Here is a 22,602-nt window from a genome sequence, read left to right as displayed (position 1 = left end):
TGAAATGCCTATATATTTCAATTTCAACTATCTCTATAAACAATTAAAACCAAATTTCATAAACTCTTTGGATACATCTTAAGTAAGACATACAATCAATTTCAAAAACACCAAATGTTGGGTTGAAAGTAATACACAATTATTCAAAGCAGTGCTATTAGGCTCNACGCAAAGCGGCTCGATCGAGTGGTCGCGGAGGTCCCAGAGGCGGATAGCACGCAGAGCGACTCGATCGAGTGGTCGCGGAGGTCCCAGAGGCGGATTAAGTCGCCTATAATCTTTTTCATTCTTATAATCTAAATTTCTGACTTTATCTTTGTTTGAAATAGCTATGTAAAAGTCAATTTCTTTTTGGGTTTGTCTCATATTTTACATACCCAGTTTTTTTTTTTTTTTTTTGCTGAATATTTTACATACCCAGTTGAGTTTGGCCTTGTGGGTCTTCTTTATTTGGATAAATTTCTTGTTTGTTGATATGAATTTCCCAAAGTTTGTTAGGATGGCTTCTACCAGTCAAATTCGGCTTCTACATGATTTGTGCTCTCAGATTGAGAGATGAAAATTTAAGATTTAGAGCAACTACAAAGTAACTTTATTCATGTTGTTCGTCTCACTCATAAGCTGAGTGTTTTGATTCGTTTGGCCTGTTGTTTATTACATAATATGTGTTAGAGTAACGGTGAGGGAGAGGTGGGCACACGGCGCATAAACGGTGACAAGCACAGGTAGGCAAAGTGTCAAAATTTGAACCACAGGTAGGCACATAGAAATCGGGGCAAACCACAAGTGGGTAAAGTGTAATTATCCCTTAAATAAACTAGTCACTAACTCGTACGATACACGAGATAATTGGTTAAATAACAATTACAAATAATCATACAAAGCGCGCAAGATATGTTCTTTGATTATAAATGTAGGGTGCTTCACATAACACACAAATATCACACCTTGGTTTCTCGATGTCGATGAAAAAATTATTGCCAACATTCCAATAGCTCATACACAAATTTGGGCATAATATGAATTCACACAATACTCAATTGCAAATCAATTTATAGTCTACCACCAATATAAATCATAAAAAAAATTTATTGATAAAATGAATATTTAAATGTGCAAATAATCTCATGACAACATTAGCAAGACTATGCATTTGTTGCAGGGAATAATCTGCCACATAAACACATGGGCCACTATGCCACTATCTCTTATAAGAAACAACTCATAAACACAACATTCAAAACTTTGAAAAGAAACAGCTGACAAATAGTCTAAGTATCTCTACTTATCTACTCTTTATGGCCCCTAATTTTGACTATGCTGGTTTCTTGGAAACTGTTGAGGAGATCATTTGCAACAACATATATTTGTGTCAGATGCATCTAATTTCCTTTAGATACATCTTAAGTACATGCAAATAATAGTAGTTTGAAAGAGTGTCTATTTAAAAGGAATCAAATGAAATGCCTATGTATTTCAATTTCAACTATCTCTATAAACAATTAAAACCAAATTTCATGAACTCTTTGGATACATCTTAAGTAAGACATACAATCAATTTCAAAAACACCAAATGTTGGGTTGAAAGTAATACACAATTATTCGAAGCAGTGCTATTAGGCTCAGCCAAGCCACTCTCTATGGAAAAAATTTAAAATACAGTAAGTTCATTTAAATAGAGACAATGTAATAATGTATTAATAGCTATTTCTATGAGCAAGAAAATAAAAAATATTTGAAGCAATTGCTTGAAATCATTTAAGAACATGCCATCAATGAAGCTGCTTGAAATCATTTTAAGTACATACCATCAATGAAGCTACAACATTAACATTGTTCATAACATTATTTTATTATTTGTAACACAAGTTCTTGGTTCGTGATAATCAATATGGGCATGTAAGATATACATTGGTGCATGGAAATCTACAAAATCACCTACACAAAAACAAAAAAGGAGAGAGTTAAATCAATGATTATGTAATAATCATAGTGCAGTTTAGATAAAGATGAATTCTAAATGCAGGTTCAGTCTCCTCCTTCTTTGGGTCTATAAAATTTACAAAATCATAGATGCATGGCAAACAAACACCAAATGATTTAATCAATCTATGATCAAATTAGAATGGAGTATATACGTTCATATTATGCTATTCTTTTTTATTTATTAAACAAATTAACAATTTTCCTAATACCTAAACAACATGAACTTTTAAAAAGGAAAGAAGTGAGAGATCAACCACAGAGAAATAATATATTTCCTGATATTTAGTTTTTTAAAAGTTGGCAATATCATGTAAAGGTTCGCATTTTGAATTTCTCAACTCCAAATATTTTCCTTGTTCATGACCTTTATTTTTTTTTATTTTTTTTTGTATATAATACAACAATCACACTCATTACTTCAAATTAGGACTCAGATTCATTAACTTATAATTAGAATATTTTTAATGCACCAATCAAAATGAATACTTATGGCAGTCTCAATTTTCAATCAATCTTGTATTCCCAAAATAAGGCTACATTGAACAAAGCAGAAATCTAACAAAGAGGCAAATGAATTGCAATCTGCACTTCAATTTTCTTCAATTGGACAAAGACATAGGAAATGAAAAGATGGAAAAAATGACATCGACAAAGACAGATGTAAGCAAGAATCTACCTAAAAAACCCTATCTCTATAACTGAAATTTTGCAACCAACATTAGGAAAGAATTATAGTTGGATTCAAAATTGGAATCACATATATTACAGCACTTGCAATCATGTTGATATAAGAATCTTAGGATGCTCAGAACTTCCTATGACAAAACTTAAAATTGAATGAAAATGATGGCATAAAGAAATTGAAACAAATCCCCTAACAATGACAAAACCATAACCTAAATAAAGAAAACTTTAAAATCTCACAAAAGTATACCAAACAGGGAAAAATATTCTAACCAAAAAACAATAATTGACAAAATAGATCCCCATAAATTGGAAAAATAAAATGGGAAATCAGGGTACCTTTAACCCTGATTCAATTATTTTTTTTGGCATAAGACCCAATGTCTGGTACGAAAACACGGTATATTGCAATTGGAGAAAAAGACAAAAAAGAATGAAAATAAGAAATCAAAAATTAATTAGGAAGATGGAATCTTAACAACAGTGAACAATATAGAAGTATTAAGGCATAAACAATGTAAGAATGGAACCTCTGTTGTTGCAGGGAAGGAACGGCACAAAAGCAGGAGAAGAAACTATACAGCATGAAAGTAGGAAAAAAAGAAAGAAGCTATACAACAGTAAAAACTAATTTGAACCGTAAATTTAAAACTATCTTCACATTAAGACAGAGTTTTGATTGAAATTAACAAAACCCATTACGGGCTCCAAACCCATCAATCTAAAAGAGAAAACACTCCCAAACAAAACCCTAAATCATATTTAACATGAAAACTTATAAAACAAAATTAGAAAACTTACTGGTAATAATGTCTGAGAAAGATTGGTCTCTGATGGTGGTAAAAAGAAATCACAGAGTCGGCCTAATTTCTGAGCTTTTCTCTACAGCCAACGGCAACAGCTAAATATACATAGAAAACATTGTAGATAGAAAATAAAATTGTAGTTTGCCTCAACTTGATATACAAACCTTGTAGATATCAACGCCTTGGCATCTGACAACTCCTTTGACAATGTGGAAAACATTTCATAAATAACTTATTGACAATGTGGAAAACTATTAATAATTGATGAAAGTTTTTAAATAATAATAACTTGTATAAATCAAAAGTCTAAATTACAAAAATTTTAAAATAAGAATATAGTTCTTGTAATCTAGATTCAATGTGTACTAAAAATAATGAATACTCAACAAAGCAACCATAATATACACAACTATAAAAAACAATACTCAATTCTCACACGACACAACAACAATAGCCAAAAAAAAAAAAAAAATCAATAATACAAAGCCAAGAATAGCCAATAAATATTATAAAATGATATTTATAATACAAAAATATTTCTAAATTTAAGCGTGATTGGAATACAAAACGTGATGGGCCTAGGAAAACAATTAGTATTAAAGTGGGTTGCGCCTGGAAACATAAATTTTAAAAAAATTACCACGAAATTTGCCTCCGCTGATTTGGTTGGAGGGGTGGTGACAATCTTCAAAGAAAATTGCAAATGGGTGTGTTCAAAGTTGAGGTTTTGGTTGATTTTGGAACTTGATAAACAGAAAGGCTGAGAAGAGGAGGGTGTGGGATTTGAAAATTTAAAGCAATGCAAATCAAGATCAATAACAAAATCAAAAACCAAACCTAATATACCATATCGTCCCCCCAACAGCCAGATGATTCTGGCGAAAATCCATTAAGATTTGGTTCTCTAATTGATGCCTAAAATACCCTCATCATACTCACTTACAAGTTTTCTACATCCTCTTTCTTTCTTCTTCTACTTTCAGATTTGGTTTATAAACATGTCAGAGGCTCCAACGGCTTTTTAGGTTTTGTCTTTTGCAAGTTCCTTTTTTTTTTTTTTTTTTTTCCATTGACTTTCTTTAAGTTCATACCTACCATAACTGCCAAGTATTCATAGTTTGAGGAGTACTTACTTTTGGGTGAATGTGATTAGGGATTCAAGGGTGTTTGAGGGTTGCTAATTACCTATGATTGACTTTGAAATTTCAACAAGGAATGTTTGTGCTTGAACTGCCCTTATGTTACTCTCTTTCTTTCAATTTATTCTCTGTGTCTACTCTAGACTGTCGCAACCCCTTTCTATTTCTATGATTGATTTATTGATTTTTAGCATATTTCCAGGTATTGGCTCTACTTTCATATCAAATTTTTAAATTTTGATTTTTTTTTTTTATTACACATAAAGATGGTGGATGTTAACCCCACATCCTTGCCCTCCACCTTAACTCTTTTAAATTTGTTGTGGGCTTTTGATCTAGATGAGTTCTCTAATTGAAATTGTATATGGGTTTTTTTTTTTTTTTTTTGATATACGCTACATTTTTTTGAACAAAATTATTAATTTTCGCTTTTTTTTTTAATGATATTAATTTTAGTTAAAACTTTAATTAAGTGAACAACGAGATAAACAAATTTATTTGTATCACAGTTGCTAATCCTATCCATTCAATCAGTAGATTAACTTTTGTCATGTGATGAACGTTTTAAAATAAATTCAAAAATTAGTTATTTATTTAAATAGTTGATGATGTGGTGATAAGATTTTAAAGACTCCGTGATAGAGTTAAACTCTAAAAATTCTTTATCTTTATTCTAAACAATTTTATTAGGATTTTCAGGAAAAAATATTATTTATTTCCAAATTTCCACATTTATGGTAGATCTCATCAAAAAAGTTTTTTTTTTTTTTTAAGTATCTCATCAAAATTTAAATCAAACACAAACTCTAACAAACCTATACTATTATCTTTAATAACACGCATGCTAGCTTTGGTTTGTAAATTAAATTTTTTTTTTAAATACTTGGTGTGGGGTCTCAGTTTGTGGCCCAAACCCAAAAGATATGGGATATCAGTCCAACAAGCCTAACACAATGAATTTGTAGAGAGTGGGTGAAAGAGTTAGATTGAGTGATCTAAGCAACGTCTCATGCAGATCACCAAGGATGAACACGCATAAAAACTTACGTGAAATTCAATTAAATTGACGTCCGAAGAGACAAATTAATGTTTGAAAGGCTAATACAATCCTCTTTTTCTCTCTTTTTTCCTCCCCCCTTTTGTAAGGAGTCTCTTACATTTATATAGTTTTCTTTTAGACTATCTTGATCGTCCACTTGTCTCCATCTAAACGTTCACTTGAGTATACGTCCCATCAGGTAGCTTCGTCAGTTCTCCATGAGTGGTGGTAGTTGAGATTACACTATTCAGAGGTCTTTTCCACATTAATGCGGCCAGAAAAGTTGCTGCAGTGCATTTAATGCGGTGGTAGCAGCTTTTCCTTTAGATATTTCTCTGTTCTTATCATCTCCACACATGCCTGAAGTTCGTCTTTATCATTGGAATCACTAGAAAGGTTAATCGAGCCTCCCAGGTGCTTGCTTGACCGAGACTCTTTATGTCTGAGGAGAACATACTCTTCGGACTATTGATGCTCTCTTCGGACTACATCCCTTGATCATTTCCAGGTGTATCTCTCCCACCTGGATCCTTCTCAATCATTTTCTCCTCTTCGGACATACCTTAATCTTCAAATAGGACCTTAGGTCCAATAAACAATTTTGGGCTTTTACCCCAACATTGGTTTAACCCTAATTCTTTTATCTCTCTCAAGTTCACGTATACACAGATTTTTTGGATTGCATTGAGGAGTCATTAGAATTGAATATTAGATAAGTTCCGGTGAGAGACTTTACAAGAATTATTATATGATTCAAACCTCACATGAATTTGTTGTTATCTAAGAAATTGTTGTAAAAAAAATTTCTTTTGTAACAGAAACTACAAATTTTATTGTAACAAAAATAAATAAAAACTATTCAAATTTTGTACCCTTTTTTTTGTAAATGTTAGGATTAAAGATAAGTTCTAATAATAAAAAGGAATAGATATGGACAAAAAAAATACTAACACAAAAAAATGGCAGCCTTTTACCATAACAAAAATAAATAAAAACTATTAAAGAGTAACTAGACATGCTTAAAGATAAGTACTAATAATAAAAAGGAATAGATATGGACTAACAATTTTAACTTAGTAATACTATTATTTAAGCATATTTTATATTTTAGATGGTAGACTTGAGTTTAAATATATTCTCAAAACTTAGACATTTTCAAAATTATATTTCAGTCATATTGATCTAACAATTCATAATCTAAATTTAAATATATTCTCAAAACTTCTACCTAAAATAATAATTTAATAACTAGCCTCTAAGCATGCGCTCACGCGCGTGCTCAAAGGTTCTTCTATTTTTTGGGAAAAAAGTTAATAATTTTCATCCATTATAATTTGGGATTACTACATTTTTCAATGAAAAAAAATAAAAATAAAAAACAAACAAAGAAAAAAACTCGGGGTGTAAACCTCAAGTTAGGATAAATGAAAAATTATGGCGCTAAACCCAAAAAAAAAAAAAAAAGAGCCTCATCGCACGCGTGAAGCGCATGCGATGAGGCTAGTTTTAAATAATGTTGATGTGTAAAAATGTGAGAGCTTCAAAAGTTTCGGTTATATATATATATATATATATAGATAGATAAAGCTAATTATAAATTATAAGAGTAATTTTTTTTTTTTGGAGAATAATAAATATTTTTAACACACAAGGAAAGAGGGGAGAAGGTCTCTTAAAGAAACTTATAGTGGTCTATATCCAAAAGGGCCTTTATAAAAGTAATGTTATTATTGTTGTATGTAACTTTTATGTTTATCATCTAAGTTCATTATTTACATCACTTTTTTACTTACTAATAATAATTACTCACAATTGATTGTAAAATAATTTATAAATCTAATATTTTCCAAATTATATAATAACTCTTAATTTTTAATATCCTTTGACATCCTCATGAGTCGTGGCCACTTGTAAAGTTGCAAGTTGCTGAATAAGAGCTTATAATACCAAACTATCAGTCTTATATTAAGATTATAAAATAATAAAAAAAAGGTATACCTCACATGATTTTTTTTTTTTTTAAACTCCCTCACATGATTTTAATGTTCCCTAATCAAGTACTTTTATTATCTCATTCTCAAAAAAAAAAAAAAAAGTATTTTTACTATCCTATTGAACCCAGTACCATGTGAAATAGTAAAATACTGCTATTAAAGGGCAAAAATAGCCAAATAACACGTTTTGGTAAAATTTGTGTTAAACTAGCACTGTTTTGAAAATATGTAGAAATGTGGCATTTTTTTGGTACTCGAGTTCAGTGAACTAGAGTTCCTAAGCGAGTCGCCAACATGGCACTGTTGACCTGAAATTTGATCAATTAAAAAAGTAATGCAATACTCGATATTGTGAAAATCTAGTACTTTTTTAAGGTACTCAAGCTTAAAAAAGTCGAGTACCTTGTTTTGGTTTTCTTTTTTTTCTTTTTTTTTTTAACCTTTTGCTTGGAAATCCCTTTTATCCAAAGCATTCATGAAGAACTACAACATCTCTCGAGGGTCTTCAAACAAACATAGTATATACAAACAATTCACTAGATGATCACAACCATCCATCTGGAGAGGGTGGATCTCGTCACCTGTCCTTTCATGGTCTTTAGGTCTAGGTTCCAAGTTCCACCCCCTTCCTTTCCTTGCTTACACCATACTAGCAAAGTTATCTAAGCTCCATACTAACTAGAAGTTACAACACTTAACTAAAACAGAAGAAAATGAACCAAACCAAAGAGTTCAACTTTTAAAAGTAAAAAACTGGCTGACTAACTGACCCATAATGAGAAATGACAAGTATAAATAGAACTTTGTCAAATCAGAGCCACCAAATCCAACAGAGCTAGATTTGGATAGTCCCAAGCGCCTCTCAGTACACCTCCATGCCGGTACATTTTTACACAAATAATAATTGGGTCTATACTTTCATCCACACTGCCATCAGCAGCAACCACCACATTCGGTGTCAAAGAAGATGGCTGTAAAAGCCTCCTATCCCCAGCTGACAACCACTTTGGCCACTTAGGTGCAGTTTGGATAGTTGAAATGCATTTAGTGTTTTGCGTTTTCAGCCTTTATTTTTTAACCAACGCTTGACGCACTATTCATATGACATGAACAGTGCAATTAGGCAAATGAACAATACCGGCCAATGAACGATAACTTTTTTATTATTTTTCTTTATTGTTTTTAATTTTCAACAAATAAGCTGTATTCAAACGGATCCTTAGTATGCGTTTGGGAAGTGCGTTTTACTTTTCCCACGTTTGCATTTTCACGTTTTTCCTTTTTTTTAGCCATGATTGTTGACTTTTCTTTAATGCACAGTGCACACTGGTAGGTCCCATGTACTGTTCACGAAACCAACAAACTTCAACTTTCAACAATTTTTTTTATTAAAAATGAGTCTCACGGTACTATTCACTCATTTAAAATTTATATTGTTACAGTGTTTTCAGTTTTCAATCGTATCCAAATGGACCTTTAATCCTTTCATCCACACTATCATCCTCCTCCTTCAGTTTCCAATTTTGCATTTTCATTCTCTGAAGGCCCATATCAGTATCAGTCATGTTTTTTTATCATGGCCAACGCATTACTACACATAGTTTTTAAATTTTCTATATAAAAAAAAATATGACATCAAGAAATAATTTTGAGTTTGAATATTATTTACATTTGATCTCATATTAAAAAAGTTAAAAACTTTAGACAGAATTAGTAAATTTATAGATACCTGCCCAGCTAGCAAGGCCTGGCGGACGTGTTTATCAGCATCATCATGAGAGAAGCCGTCTAGGCAAGTTTCTTGGTTGGTAATTGTAACACACTGACCCAACTTTATAGTTTAACTATGTGTTTGAATGGTTAATTATTATTTTAAGCCATCTTCTTTCTATAATTAATAGAAGAGTATTTAATAAGCATATTATTTTATGATACCTTTGAATAAGAATTGTAAAGATTATAAATAATTGAATGGCTAAGTGGTTTAAGTTTTTTTTTTCTTTTTTCTTTTTTGGTTAACGGGGAATTTTATAAACAACAACTACCCAGCAATAAGAGCAACTAGGTTAGAACAAAGTCTACTACAAATAGACCCCGAAGAGTCTCTAAACAAAAGCTGGATAATCTCCATAGGCGGAGTTTCCAATATAGCAAAATCCTACCCACCTCTAGAGGAGTATATGGCTATCAAGATAGACCTTGAGAAAGCCTATGATAGATTGGAATGGAATTTTGTTAGAGACATGCTCCTTTTATTTAAAGTCCTTGATCTTCTCAATGGTGGTCAGCTTGATCCTTTCCTCCCTTCTCGTGGCATAAGATAAGGAGACCCACCCTCCTGGATGGGAGATTGACCATCTTCATCTTCCATTTGACTTTCAGTGGTTGGAGCTTGAATGGTGTAAGGACATGCCTCACTTTTACGACCAACTCTGCCACAAGAGAAACACAGGGTACTAATACCTTCATAAACCATAGCCTATTCCAACCTTTCTATTAAAATAGTTCGAATGAGTGGGTTGTCAAGATTCACTTGAACACATATCCTTGCATAGCGACCACGTGATTCCGTGGCTGTTTGTGCATCAATTCTTAGCACTGGGCTAACAGCTTGCCCAATCTCCCTTAACACACTTGGCTCATAATATTCAATGGGAAGTTGTGGAAGATGGGCCCAAACAGCCACAGACTTGCAGGTAGCCTCAGTGGGAATGAAATTTGGAGTCCATGGCCGGATGGAGAGGAATTAGTCCCTAATAAACCAAGGCCCTTCCTTCATCACCTTATCTTGATCCTCCATAAGACCAAAACAGATTAGATAAAAGCCCATCTCTAAGTCAATGCATTCCAGCCTCCCAGCAGGCTACCAGCGGGCCATAATTCTAGAATGCAAGAAATGAAACCCCACACTTCGACCAAAAGGTTTGATGATAATGGCATGTGCCCATCTTCCCCTGATTAAGCATTTAGAAAAGCTAGAGGGCTTGACAGTCGCAATACCATCAAATATCTCCTTTACCTCCACCTCAGATAAGTCTAGATCAGACACCTCTTCATGGAGATTAAAAGCTTGGGCATAGGCCCCAGGCATATCTTCAACTTATTTATCCTTGTCAGACCCATTCCCATAGGATGATCCTGGTGGCTTGTCAATGCTGCCCTTAACTTTCTTTGTGCTCCTTAGCACTCTGATAGCAGCTCAGCTTCTTCTTCGTAGGACTTTTCTGGTATCCCCGTGAACTCACACTCCATGTGGTTACTGAATTGGAGGTAACGCCGGAGAGTAGTGTTGGCGGAGGCGCAAATGAACCTAGCGTCGTTTCCCTAGAGCTCTGTTTTTCAACAACGCTACAGAGCTAATTAGGAAGACAAATTTCAATTGTTTAATGGTTTAAGTTATTAGATACATAGATGGTGGTGTTTTAGTTAACTATGATGCATGAGATGTTATAGTTGTAATTCTACCCACACATGCAACCAATTGAAATTCAACACATGTAAGGCCAAAGCATCATGCATGTTGACACATGTTATCCCCTTGAACCTTGTTAAGGTTTAAAAAATAATGAAACCAAGGCCCAAAGAAATAACACAATGGGCTAACCCCATGACAAGTAATCATAAAAGGGATGAATTCACCACAAAGAAAAAGGATGGTAAGCCCAAAATATTTGAAGCCCACGAAAGGAAAGGCTTAGCCTACCAAGATCAAGGGATCGAAGGGAGTACAGCTGAAAAGGCTGGGCTGGGATCCCCAGAAGCTACCAAAGGCTTGGGATCTTTGGACACACAGCATAGCTGAGGTAGGATTGAGACAACTCAAGGGAAGTACCAAAAAAGTACAAGGAACGAAGGACAGATATGTCATTCTCAAGCACCCAGTGATACAGTAAGGAATCAAAAGGCGTGAAGTAGCCATTCGTGAACAAGTGGGGTGGTATTACAGGGAATCCATAAGGAAGAACTATAAGGGGAATTGGCTGGAGAAACCTTCAACCCAATAGGAAAGGATTCCAACTAGTTGGGAAAAATGACAAGAAAAGGAACAGCAAAAAGCTGAAAAAGTGAGGAGCCAAAAAAGTTGAGGTCAGCTACCTAAAGGCACCTTGGAATAGAAAGTCAACGCAGGACATTCAGGGAGACAGCACCAAAAGGAGAAAATTATCCCTCTGAGCAATTGGCAAAACATGAGCTTTGATACCTAGAGGAGCAAAAGAGAGAAATTAGTGGTACCCTAGAATCCTACCATGACACTATAAAAGGGGAAGGCAGCCAGCATTGAAGGGGCAATTTGGCAGTAGTGAATCATAACAGATTCATTGAGAAAACTTTGTCAAAACTTAGGAAAAAGTAGTAAAAAGAAAGAGAAATACTCCCCAATATCCCAACACGGCCACTATAGAACATATTAAGATTCAAAGAGATTCAAACTTTGCAAGTCTTGGAGGCTTGAATAGCCATCTAAGTTTGTGATTTTTGAGCTTATTTGGACCTTGTAACACGTCTTAGTGAGCACATTGTAATCCATAATTAAGAAAATTATCAAATATTTCATATTGATTTGAGGATCGCCAATAGTCATTGTGTGCTTTTCTTTATTACATTGTTTTCCTTTTGCTATTTTTCTTGTTGTTCAATACATATATTCTTGCTTGCTAGTGTATACGTGTTGTAGCATCTTTGCTCTGTGCACCACTTGGTTCGTAATAGCCTATTTTGCTATGGTGAACCAAGCCCAGTCCACCAAACAATATGTATTTTGCCTAGGATCCTTGGGCCTGTGTGCTAAGAAAAAAGCCACCCACACACACCTCAAAGACCAAGACTTGGCTGGCCATGCAATGAACAAGCTCCACCTTATCTCTCCCTCTCACAAACCCCCAGGTTCACACATCAAAAGAAAGATAAGGCTCCATCTCATTTCTTCTTTCTACTCTTTCAAAGCAACTAGTACAATAAAGAACACTCTTCCTTTTATACCTACGGGTCCAACACCAAAAGAAAGAAAAGCTCTCATCAACAGGCCTCCCTCTCTCACCGAAACCATATATCTTTCTCTAAGAAGGAATCAAACTCTTACTAAAGTTTTAGCTCAATTGTGGGTAAGTATATATGTTTATTTTCTGTTATGGGTATTTTAATGGTGGTATGGTTTGCTTTAGTTTCACTTCTATGTTCTCTAATATGATTGTTAGAAGCTAAAATTTATGGTTTGTAAAATTAAGAAATCATGAATTTGTAAGTCTATATATATATGTTGTTTTGAGAAATTTTGAAACTATGTTGGTGTCTTGTTGAAGGTAGATTAGAGTTTTTACTAATTAATGATTGTATATGATTAAGGAAGTAAGAAAAAGTTAGGATGATTACTTTTGATGTTATTGCTGGGATTTTGGTTGTATTTAATTTTGCTATAAATGATTAAAGGACTGTATGTTAGTGTTTTCTAACATGTCTAATGAGTGTATAAAAATCCCTATATAATAATAAGACTATTTACAATCATTTTATGATTTCACAAGAAAATGTTGCAAAGCTGCCACTGTGATAGATTCTGTGTTTATGCATGATAAATTATGTATTAAATTGTATACAGTGAATTAGAATGCAAGGAGTAGTTCTTATGAATGCTAAGACACATATGGTCGTTATGGAAGTGATCACACAGCTTTTGGATCAATATAAAAATAAGGGTTTAATTTCTAATTTGCATAAAATTCTGCCAGGACAGATTTGAGCAAGTTGTCTTGTATGATTTTTAGTAAATCATGGTTTTATTTTTTGGATCTGAAAATGATAAGGAATTTACTAGACATCCAGAGGAGTAGCTTTGTAAAATTTAATTAAGATTGGATGTGTTTAGATAGCCCATTTGTATTTTACAAATGAGGCATATGCTGCTGAAATGAGCAGTAAATAGTAAATGATAACTCTAAATTTGAGGATTTAATTCTAAAGTTAGGTTCAATGTTTTGAGCTATAATTTATTATGCTTATCTTTTGGTATGTCTAGATTATAGATAAATTTTGTATAACTTGATTCAAGGTTTAGTACTCAAAGGAGGGGCTCTAAACCATTCTATTGCTTTTTCATGTTGCTATCTTGTTCAATGTGTTGTATGTTGCTATGCGAGTGTATATGGTTACATAACCATGCTTAAAGGATTTTATGTTTATACATGCATTATTGCCTTAATCTCAAGCACATCTTGAAATGAAATTGGCTCTTCTGTTCTCTAGAGATATGATATAAATATGAGAATGATGACTTTTCTTTAGTTTGGTGCACCATTTGTTGATGTGTGCATAATATGTTTGTGGGAATCTCGTTGAGGTGGGATTAGAATTTCCATGGTTCTAAGATACAAGTTTTGAGATAAATGTGTAAGTTTATGATAAGATATATTTGATAGTAATAAGCTTTGATATTTGATTTGGGTGTTACTAGTACTCAAGTCTAAGCTCTTTCAACTTTAGGCTCTCGGTTCTTGCTTTCAGGTAACATATAAGTTATATGAGTATTTGGTAAGTCATGAGGTTATTTTAAAGTGTATTATGCATTAAAAGGTTTTTTTATTAAAGGTATGACATATAATCATGTTTTAGACAAAGATATGTTCGTGAGCTTTCGAAACCTTATGTATATGATTTAAGCATATTGATACTATTACTAATTCCATGAACATGATGTTTAAAGAAAAGAATGAAAATACTATTATTATGAAATGTTATACAAACTATGAATTTTAGTATGATATATAAGTAAGAAATGCTTTTGGGTTATGTCCTCTGGTAATCTGAACTCAATTAAAGTATGTATTGAGGATGGCGATTTGTCCACGCTCGATTAAAGTATGTAGTAAGGATGGCGGTTCGTCCACGCTCGATTAAAGTATGTATTGAGGATGGCAATGCGTCTACGCTCATAAGTATAGACTTATCAGATATGGATTAACCAATGTATTATGAACAACTATATTATTTTATTGATCATGAAAGAATGATTTTTGTTTAAATGCATTATGAAAAGTTAAAAGCTCTCATGAAAAGAAGAAGTTCTGATGAAAAGAAAAGTTGTTTTTTAAATATAAAAGTTTCTGAAGTTCTGTTGTGCTTTAAAGATAAAGAATCTGATGAAAATGTTTTAGTGTTCTATAAAGATAAAGTTTCTGATGAAATTACAAGTTTATGTTAAAAAGTTATCAGATATCTGTTCTTTATAAAACGTTAAGTTTTATGACAATGAAAGTTATAATATTTTACAAGAAGAAGATTATAAAGAAAAGTTTTCTTATTTCTCAAGATGTTTCTATTTAAGATAAAGTTACCAATTATCTGATTTATGTTAAAATTATTATTTTGTAATGAGAATATATATATATATTTGTATGTATGTATGTATGTATGTGATTTAAATAATCAATATTATATTTGGTGACTTTGTAAGAAATAAAAGAAATTCTATCCGAAGGGTATTTGTAATATTATTCTGAAAAGAAAAGGGAGAACAATTATTTTCCTACAAAGAGCGTATAAGTTATCATTATGAATAGTAAATACTATGCATGAAAAGATGTTCTCTGATCTGAATATTTATAAAATGAAATGATATGATTTATATGCATTCTTATTAAATTCTTATGTATCTTACCCTTACTGAGCTGTGTAGCTCACCCCTTCTACTCTTTCAGTCAACAGGTTTTAGTATGCAGCAGAGGAAGCTTTTGGAAGGAGCTGGTTTTAGTTTTAAAAGTATAGATCCCAAATTAACAATTTGATGTTTAGTTTTGTAATATTGTATACATTAGGATCTAATGAAAGTGTGTACCTTAAAGTATTAATAGATGTATTATGTGAAATTTAGAAATTGAATAACTTGTGGATTGTGTTATCCTTTGAAGTACAATGTAAATACTTTGAATATCAAGTGGAAAGTTATATTATTTAAAACAAAAACAAAACAAAAAAGAAAAAAGGAAAAGAGGGAAGCTTTTGTAAAAGTTTTTGTAAAAGTTAAGTTAGTTCTTGTTAATATCAAGTTTAGGCTTGATATTTACATGCCGGTCATGGTCACAAATCCGGGTATCAGCATGTGGGGACAAAGATTAGGTTTGGGACATGACAATAATTGCTGAGCTTATTAAGGTTTTGAGGTCATCAGCATGTTAGGACAAAGATTTCTTTGTTGGGTACAAGTGGAGATCTTTCATAGCATCGTGAAGCTCATCTAAGGTTTCATCAATGGTCTCAAGGCAATCATTGAGAGCAACCTTTTCACGCTTGGTGAGATGCTTTGTTTTTTTGAGCTTCTTAATGGCTTTGAAGTTTTGTTCGATAGCTTGGGTTGTGAGTTTCTGGGACTTTTCTATGACATCCTTTTTGCTGGCCAATTGAGCGGTGGCTCTAGGAATGGTGGCAATAGCTGAGTAACAAACATCGGGGTACAATATGCTACTACATGAGTTTTTGAGTATGGCATGGGCAGCAGCTGAGATCTCATTATGGGAGCTGTTGTTGTGGGACTTGGTAACTCCGACAACAATGCCAATAATTGCAGCAACAACCAACAGAGTGGCAAAAAGAGCCAAGAACAGCTTCTTCTTTTTCTTGGTGATGGAAATGTATTCGGTAGTGGATTCAAATTTTGTGGCCAAGAATTCCTTTAGGTGGGTCATTTTAATTTGTTGGTGGGTAAATCAACAAGGGGTTACAGAAAAAAGACTAGCAGATATGTGAGTGTTGTCAGCTAAGTGTGAGTGGTGATATTTATAGACTTATAGTCATAGTGCCAGGCTACTCTTGCTCAGCTCAGGGGACAACATCAATTATCATCAATTGTACAAAAATTCTTCCTCCCCGTAATTTATTGCAATTAGTCATAGTCGTGGAAGTAATAGAAAAAGCGATGGCTTTACGATGAAAATAATTAATTTACAGTTAATTATAGTCTACCATATAAGGTTGGAGAACCATCCACGAAGTTCAAGCCACCAGAGACAATGGTCTTGTCCTTACCATCCCCATACATCATCACATTCCACTTGCTCTTGTCCATTACTACATTCTCCACATACTTCCCTTCCTTCACATATATTACAAACCTCGTTTCACTCTGTTAAAAGCAATGCTGAGTCCAATGCATGTCTTATACAGCAACAAGCTTCCAAGCAAGATGATAGCATACAATTGCAAGGGAAGCAGCAAGTTGGAGCATCTGATCATGTATTGAGGCATCAAGGTGCATCTTGTGCTACACCACAAAAGCGTGAAACACTGCAGTTGGATACAGGGCAAAATGCATCAGAGGGTCAAAGGAAGAACAGAGACCCAATCCTAAGGAATGAAGACTTAGAGGATTTAATAGAGTTAATTCCACATCATGATCAGATTATACATTCAATACAGGAAATGTACCCAAGTGGGATGAATTACACGTGTCATAGATAGGTTGTTTTACTTGTTTCCTTGATTTCAGGGGAGTTTGTTAGGGAGTTGGTTATTGTTTCTTCTTGTGCACGATTGTATATAAATACATTAGCGTCCATTGTATAGTTATTTCTTCAATCAATTTTAGATTCTATTTAGAGAAAGTGTTTTGTTTTACATGGTATCAGAGCACAAATATTTTCTCTTCTAGAATCTTGTCCTTCTTCCAGTTTCTTCTCTCAGCTTCGAGGTCCTTCAATGGCTTCCTCAGAAACTGATGTTTCCTTAAATTCTCACAACACACAATCCACACATGCAAATGCAAATTCCAATGGTGAATCTAATGCGCCTAATCTATATTTTCTCAGTTCTAATGAGAATCCATGAAAGACACTTGTTACTCAACAACTGCTTGGAATGCGAAATTATCAATCCTGGTCCAGAGCTATGGTTCTTGCTCTTACTGTCAAGAATAAAATTGGTTTTATTAATGGCAAGATTCAAAAGCCAGATGTTGATTCACCTCTGTATGAGGATTGGGAAAGCTGCAACACCATGGTCCTTTCATAGTTGATCAACTCCATGCATGTTGATGTCTCTATCAGCATCATATACTGTGAAACAGCAGGAGAGATGTGGCTTGAGTTACAGCATGTGTTTTCACAAGGCAATGGTCCTAAGGTTTACGACTTACAAAGGGAAATCTCTCACATTTCTCAGAATCACATGTCAGTCACTGAGTATTACACAAAGTTCAAACAATTGTGGGATCAGTTGTTGAATTTTGACCCTCTTCCCGAATGTTCTTATGGAGCAATGAAAATCTTGAGTGCTTCACATGAAAAGGCCTATGTTATGAGGTTCTTGATGGGCTTGAATGAGAATTATGGGACTTTGAGAAGTCAAATTCTCATGTTAGAACCATTTCCTTCAATGAGCAGAGTTTACTCCTTGGTGCTTCAAGAAGAATCTCACAAGCATATTGGTCATGGAGTTGCTGCATCTTCTCAATCAGATACTATGACTATGTACACCAATTCCAAAGGCAATTGTAACTCTAATTGGAACAAAGGAAATGGTAAGAAGAAGAGGCCTTTTTGCACTCATTGCAACATGCAAGGGCATACAATTGATAAATGTTATAAGTTGCATGGGTACCCTCCTGGTTACAAGCCAAAAGGGAAGTCTGGTGCCAACCAAGTTTCATGTAGTTCAGTCAATGGAGCAGACAAACCTATGGTTGCAACCACTCAATGTCCAATTTCTAAGGCACAGTGTGAGCAACTTCTAGCCTATCTCAATTCAGGAAATATTTATTCAGGAGCTACTCTTGGAGATGTATCACATGTTGCAAGTGTAAGCTCTTATTGTACTTTTGCTGGTGTGGAAGGGATGTCTAATATGACTTCTGATATGGTAGGGACTTCTGCATAAGCTAATTCACATTTCAATGCTGATCTCATGTCAGGTATACATTCTTATATGCCTTTTACTCCTAATCTTGATCATTCAATCTTTTCAGCCAAAATTGTTGATAGAAAAGCCTTTAGCACTTCTGATTGGGTAATTGATACAAGAGCAACGGATCACATGGTACATTCTGTATCATGTTTTACTACTATTGTTGCTGCCTTAAACACTTTTGTAAATCTTCCTAATGGTGAAACTGCTCTTGTTACTCATATAGGAACTGTCACATTATCAAAAAAATTAACTTTTACAAATGTTTTATGTGTTCCCTCCTTTAGTTTCAATCTTCTCTCAATTAGTCAATTGGCTAAAGCTAGTGTTTATTGTTTGATTTTCTTTGAAACTATGTGCTTTATTCAAGACCTTGCTCATTGGAGCACAATTGGTTTGGGTAAGGAGTTCAAAGGGCTTTATCTGCTAGAAAAGAGTATATCAATTCCCTCAAGTTGTTTTTCTGCAGCTGGATCTGTAAATACAATTGTAAATAATGTTGTCAAGCCAGAAATTTGGCATTCTAGGTTGGGACATTTGTCAAATGCCAAATTGGCTTTGATGAGAGATAACAATGTACCTCTTTTTCATGATAATAAAGATTTTCATTGTGATATCTGCCCATTAGCTAAACAAAAAAGGTTACCTTTCAATTCTAGTATATATGTATCAAATGAATGTTTTGAATTGATTCATTGTGATTCGTGGGGTCCCTTCAATGTTTCAACTATTAATGGTTGTAGATTTTTTTTAACCATTGTGGATGATTGCTCAAGATGTACTTGGGTTTATTTGCTCAAGCACAAATCAGACACTCAATCCATTTTAGAGAAATTTTGCATCATGTTCCCTTCAATGTTTCAACTATTAATGGTTGTAGATTTTTTTTAACCATTGTGGATGATTGCTCAAGATGTACTTGGGTTTATTTGCTCAAGCACAAATCAGACACTCAATCCATTTTAGAGAAATTTTGCATCATGTTTGAAACACAATTTTCTAAGAAAGTTAAAACCATTAGGACAGACAATGGAATTGAATTTTTCATGTTTGCTTTCTTTGAAAAAAAAGGTATATTGCATCAACTTAGCTGTGTTGAAACCCCCCAACAAAATGCTATAGTTGAGAGAAAACATCAACATATTTTAAATGTTGCTCGAGCCCTCAAATTTCAGTCCAATGTACCTTTGCATTTGTGGGGATATTGCATACTTACTGCAGTCTATTTGATTAACAGAACACCATCCTCAATTTTGTCAAACAAAATAGCTTTTGAAGTTCTTTTTGGTTTTCCACCAAGCTATGCTCATCTAAGAGTTTTTGGCTGTCTTTGTTATGCATCCACTCTTTCTCACATAGGTCCAAGTTTGCTCCAAGAGCAAGAAAATGCATTTTCTTGGGATATCCTTTTGGTGTTAAGGGATACAAGATGTATGACTTACTTACCCAATCTGTGTTCATCAGTAGGGATGTATTGTTTCATGAGAGTGTTTTTCCTCTTTCCATTACTGCTACTGATTTTACAGGTCCATTTGCTCATGGGATTGATCATACTACAGAAGGTGGTTTAGACACCTTTGTTACTCCTGACAATATACCTGATGTGCCAGATAATTCTGACGAGTTTTGCGTCATGCCTAATCCTACTTCTTTTCCTACTACTTCCTCAAATAATGATTCATTACCTTCTGATTCTATTATGCAGTCAAATGCTGCTCCTATTGTTGTTCCTAACTCTTATGCAGGTCCTCCACCACCTAGAAAGTCTACTAGAGTTCACAAAACACTAGTATACTTACAAGACTATGCTTGCACTACAACCACAGCATCCCCAAGTTTAGTTGTAGGCTCTCATGCTTCAGGATCTCCTTATGACATTTCAGCTTGTTTGACTTACTCTCATTTGGATCCAAAGTACTTATCCTATGTCATGACTGTTAGTAATGGTCCTGCTACTCCTTAATTTTTCTCTCAAGCAGTTTAGGATCCATTATGGCAAGAGGCCATGGATAAGGAAATTGCAGCATTAGAAGCCACCAAAACCTGGGTGCTTACTCCACTACCTCCTGGTAAAAGACCAATTCGGTGCAAATGGGTCTATAGGATCAAACTCAACCCTAATGGCACTATAGACAGATATAAAGCTAGGTTAGTGGCCAAGGGCTACACTCAAAAGGAGGGTCTTGATTTTTTGGAGACATTCTCACTTGTTGCCAAGACTGTGTCTGTCAGAGTGCTTATTGCCCTTGCTTCTACTAAAGGATGGCCATTTCATCAAGTTGACATCAATAATACTTTTCTCCATGGAGATCTTGATGAAGAAGTGTATATGGCATTGCCCCCTGGTTATCACGGTAAGGGGGAGCCTTCTTCAATCAATCCTACTACTCCTATGGTGTGTAAGTTGATCAAATCTCTCTATGGTCTTAAGCAAGCTTCTAGGCAATGGAATGCCAAGCTTTCAGCCACTATCTTAAGTCTTGGTTTCATACAATCTCAAGCTGGCCATTCATTATTTGTTCACTCTGATGGTTCTCATTTTACTGCATTGTTGATATATGTTGATGATATGATCATCACAGGGAATGATCCTACCTGTATTGCTAAGCTAAAAGGGGTATTAGACTAGAAGTTTAGGATTAAAGACCTTGGTTCTCTTAAGTATTTCTTAGGTCTTGAAATTGCTAGAGGTCCTAAAGGAATTAGTATTAACCAGAGAAAGTATACTCTTGATATACTCAAAGAAGCAGGCATGACTGGCTGTAAACCAGCCAAAATATCAATGGAGCAACAACTCAAGTTGTCCAAAGGTGATGGAGAGTTGCTCACAGATGCTAGTCAGTTTAGAAGGTTGGTTGGAAAGCTGATGTACTTAACACTAAGTAGACCAGACATAACCTATGCAGTTCATAGGCTTAGCCAATTTTTGGCACAACCAAGGGTTCCAAACATGAGAGCAGCTGCAAGAATCCTACAATATCTCAAAGGTACACCAGGCCATGGGGTGTTTTTCCCAGTAGAGTCAGATTTACAACTTAAAGCCTTCTGTGATGCAGATTGGGCGGGTTGCCTTGACACCAGGAAGTCCTTGACTGGCTACTGTGTGTTTTTAGGCAATTCATTGATCTCATGGAGGTCAAAGAAGCAAGATGTGGTCTCAAGATCTTCTGCTGAAGCAGAGTATAGATCTATGGCCACAACTGCTTGTGAAGTAACATGGTTATTGTATCTATTAAGAGACTTACACATTCCACATGGCAAACTTGTGTTGATGTACTGTGACAACCAGGCTGCACTTCACATATCAGCAAATCCAGTCTTCCATGAAAGATCTAAACATATAGAAGCAGATTGCCATATAGTGAGGAACAAGATTCTGGATGGCTGGCACTCTTAAGACTTTTTATGTTTCCTCAAGGAATCAGTTGGCAGACATATTCACTAAGGCACTTGGAGTTGAAAATTTTATGAGGTTATTATCTAAATTGGGAGTGATTAATATTTTTAGTCATAAAGTTCAATTTCCAAATTATTCAAAGGATGATGGAGATGCAAGAGCTTTGCTCTTGAGGGGGAGTGTTAAAAGCAATGCTAAGTCCAATGCATGTCTTATACAGCAACAAGCTTCCAAGCAGGATGATAGCATACAATTGCAAGGGAAGCAGCAAGTGGGTGCATCTAATTGTGTATTGAGGCATCAAGGTGCATCCTGTGGTACACCACAGAAGCGTGAAACACTGCAGTTGGATATAGGGCACGATGCATCAGAGGGTCAAAGGAAAAACAGAGACCCAATCCTAAGGAATGAAGACTTAGAGGATTTAATAGAGTCAATTCCACATCCTGATCAGATTATACATTCAATACAGGAAATGTACCCAAGTGGGATGAATTACACATGTCATAGATAGGTTGTTTTACTTGTTTCCTTGATTTCAGGGGAGTTTGTTAGGGAGTTGGTTATTGTTTCTTCTTGTGCACGATTGTATATAAATACATTAGCGTCCATTGTATAGTTATTTTTTCAATCAGTTCAATTCAGATTCTATTTAGAGAAAGTGTTTTCT

General features: G+C 34.4%; 1 protein-coding gene and 1 long non-coding RNA gene across 2 annotated transcripts; one reads left to right on the top strand and one right to left on the bottom strand.

Moving 5' to 3' along the window:
- Positions 1-1,588: 1,588 nt before the first annotated feature.
- Positions 1,589-3,649, bottom strand: LOC136069645 (uncharacterized). Its single transcript, XR_010630890.1, has 2 exons — positions 3,472-3,649; positions 1,589-1,938 (listed from the first exon to the last, which is right to left on the bottom strand). It is a non-coding gene; the product is annotated as an uncharacterized LOC136069645 (long non-coding RNA).
- Positions 3,650-17,656: 14,007 nt separating this feature from the next.
- On the top strand, positions 17,657-18,508 carry LOC136069658 (uncharacterized). Its single transcript, XM_065778417.1, has one exon. The coding sequence runs from the start codon at positions 17,657-17,659 to the stop codon at positions 18,506-18,508; it is 852 nt and encodes a 283-aa protein (XP_065634489.1).
- The last annotated feature ends 4,094 nt before the right edge of the window (positions 18,509-22,602 follow it).

Source organism: Quercus suber, unplaced genomic scaffold (assembly GCF_002906115.3).
Source record: "Quercus suber isolate HL8 unplaced genomic scaffold, Cork oak 2.0 scaffold_182, whole genome shotgun sequence".
NCBI classification, from domain to species: Eukaryota; Viridiplantae; Streptophyta; class Magnoliopsida; order Fagales; family Fagaceae; genus Quercus; species Quercus suber.
Note: the sequence above shows the minus strand (reverse complement) of the source record. Positions and strands in the feature narration are given on the sequence as shown.

What these genes read in the sequence shown, in the direction of transcription:
- LOC136069658 (XM_065778417.1), top strand. Translation starts at nt 17,657, where the DNA reads ATGCATGTTGATGTCTCTATCAGCATCATATACTGTGAAACAGCAGGA.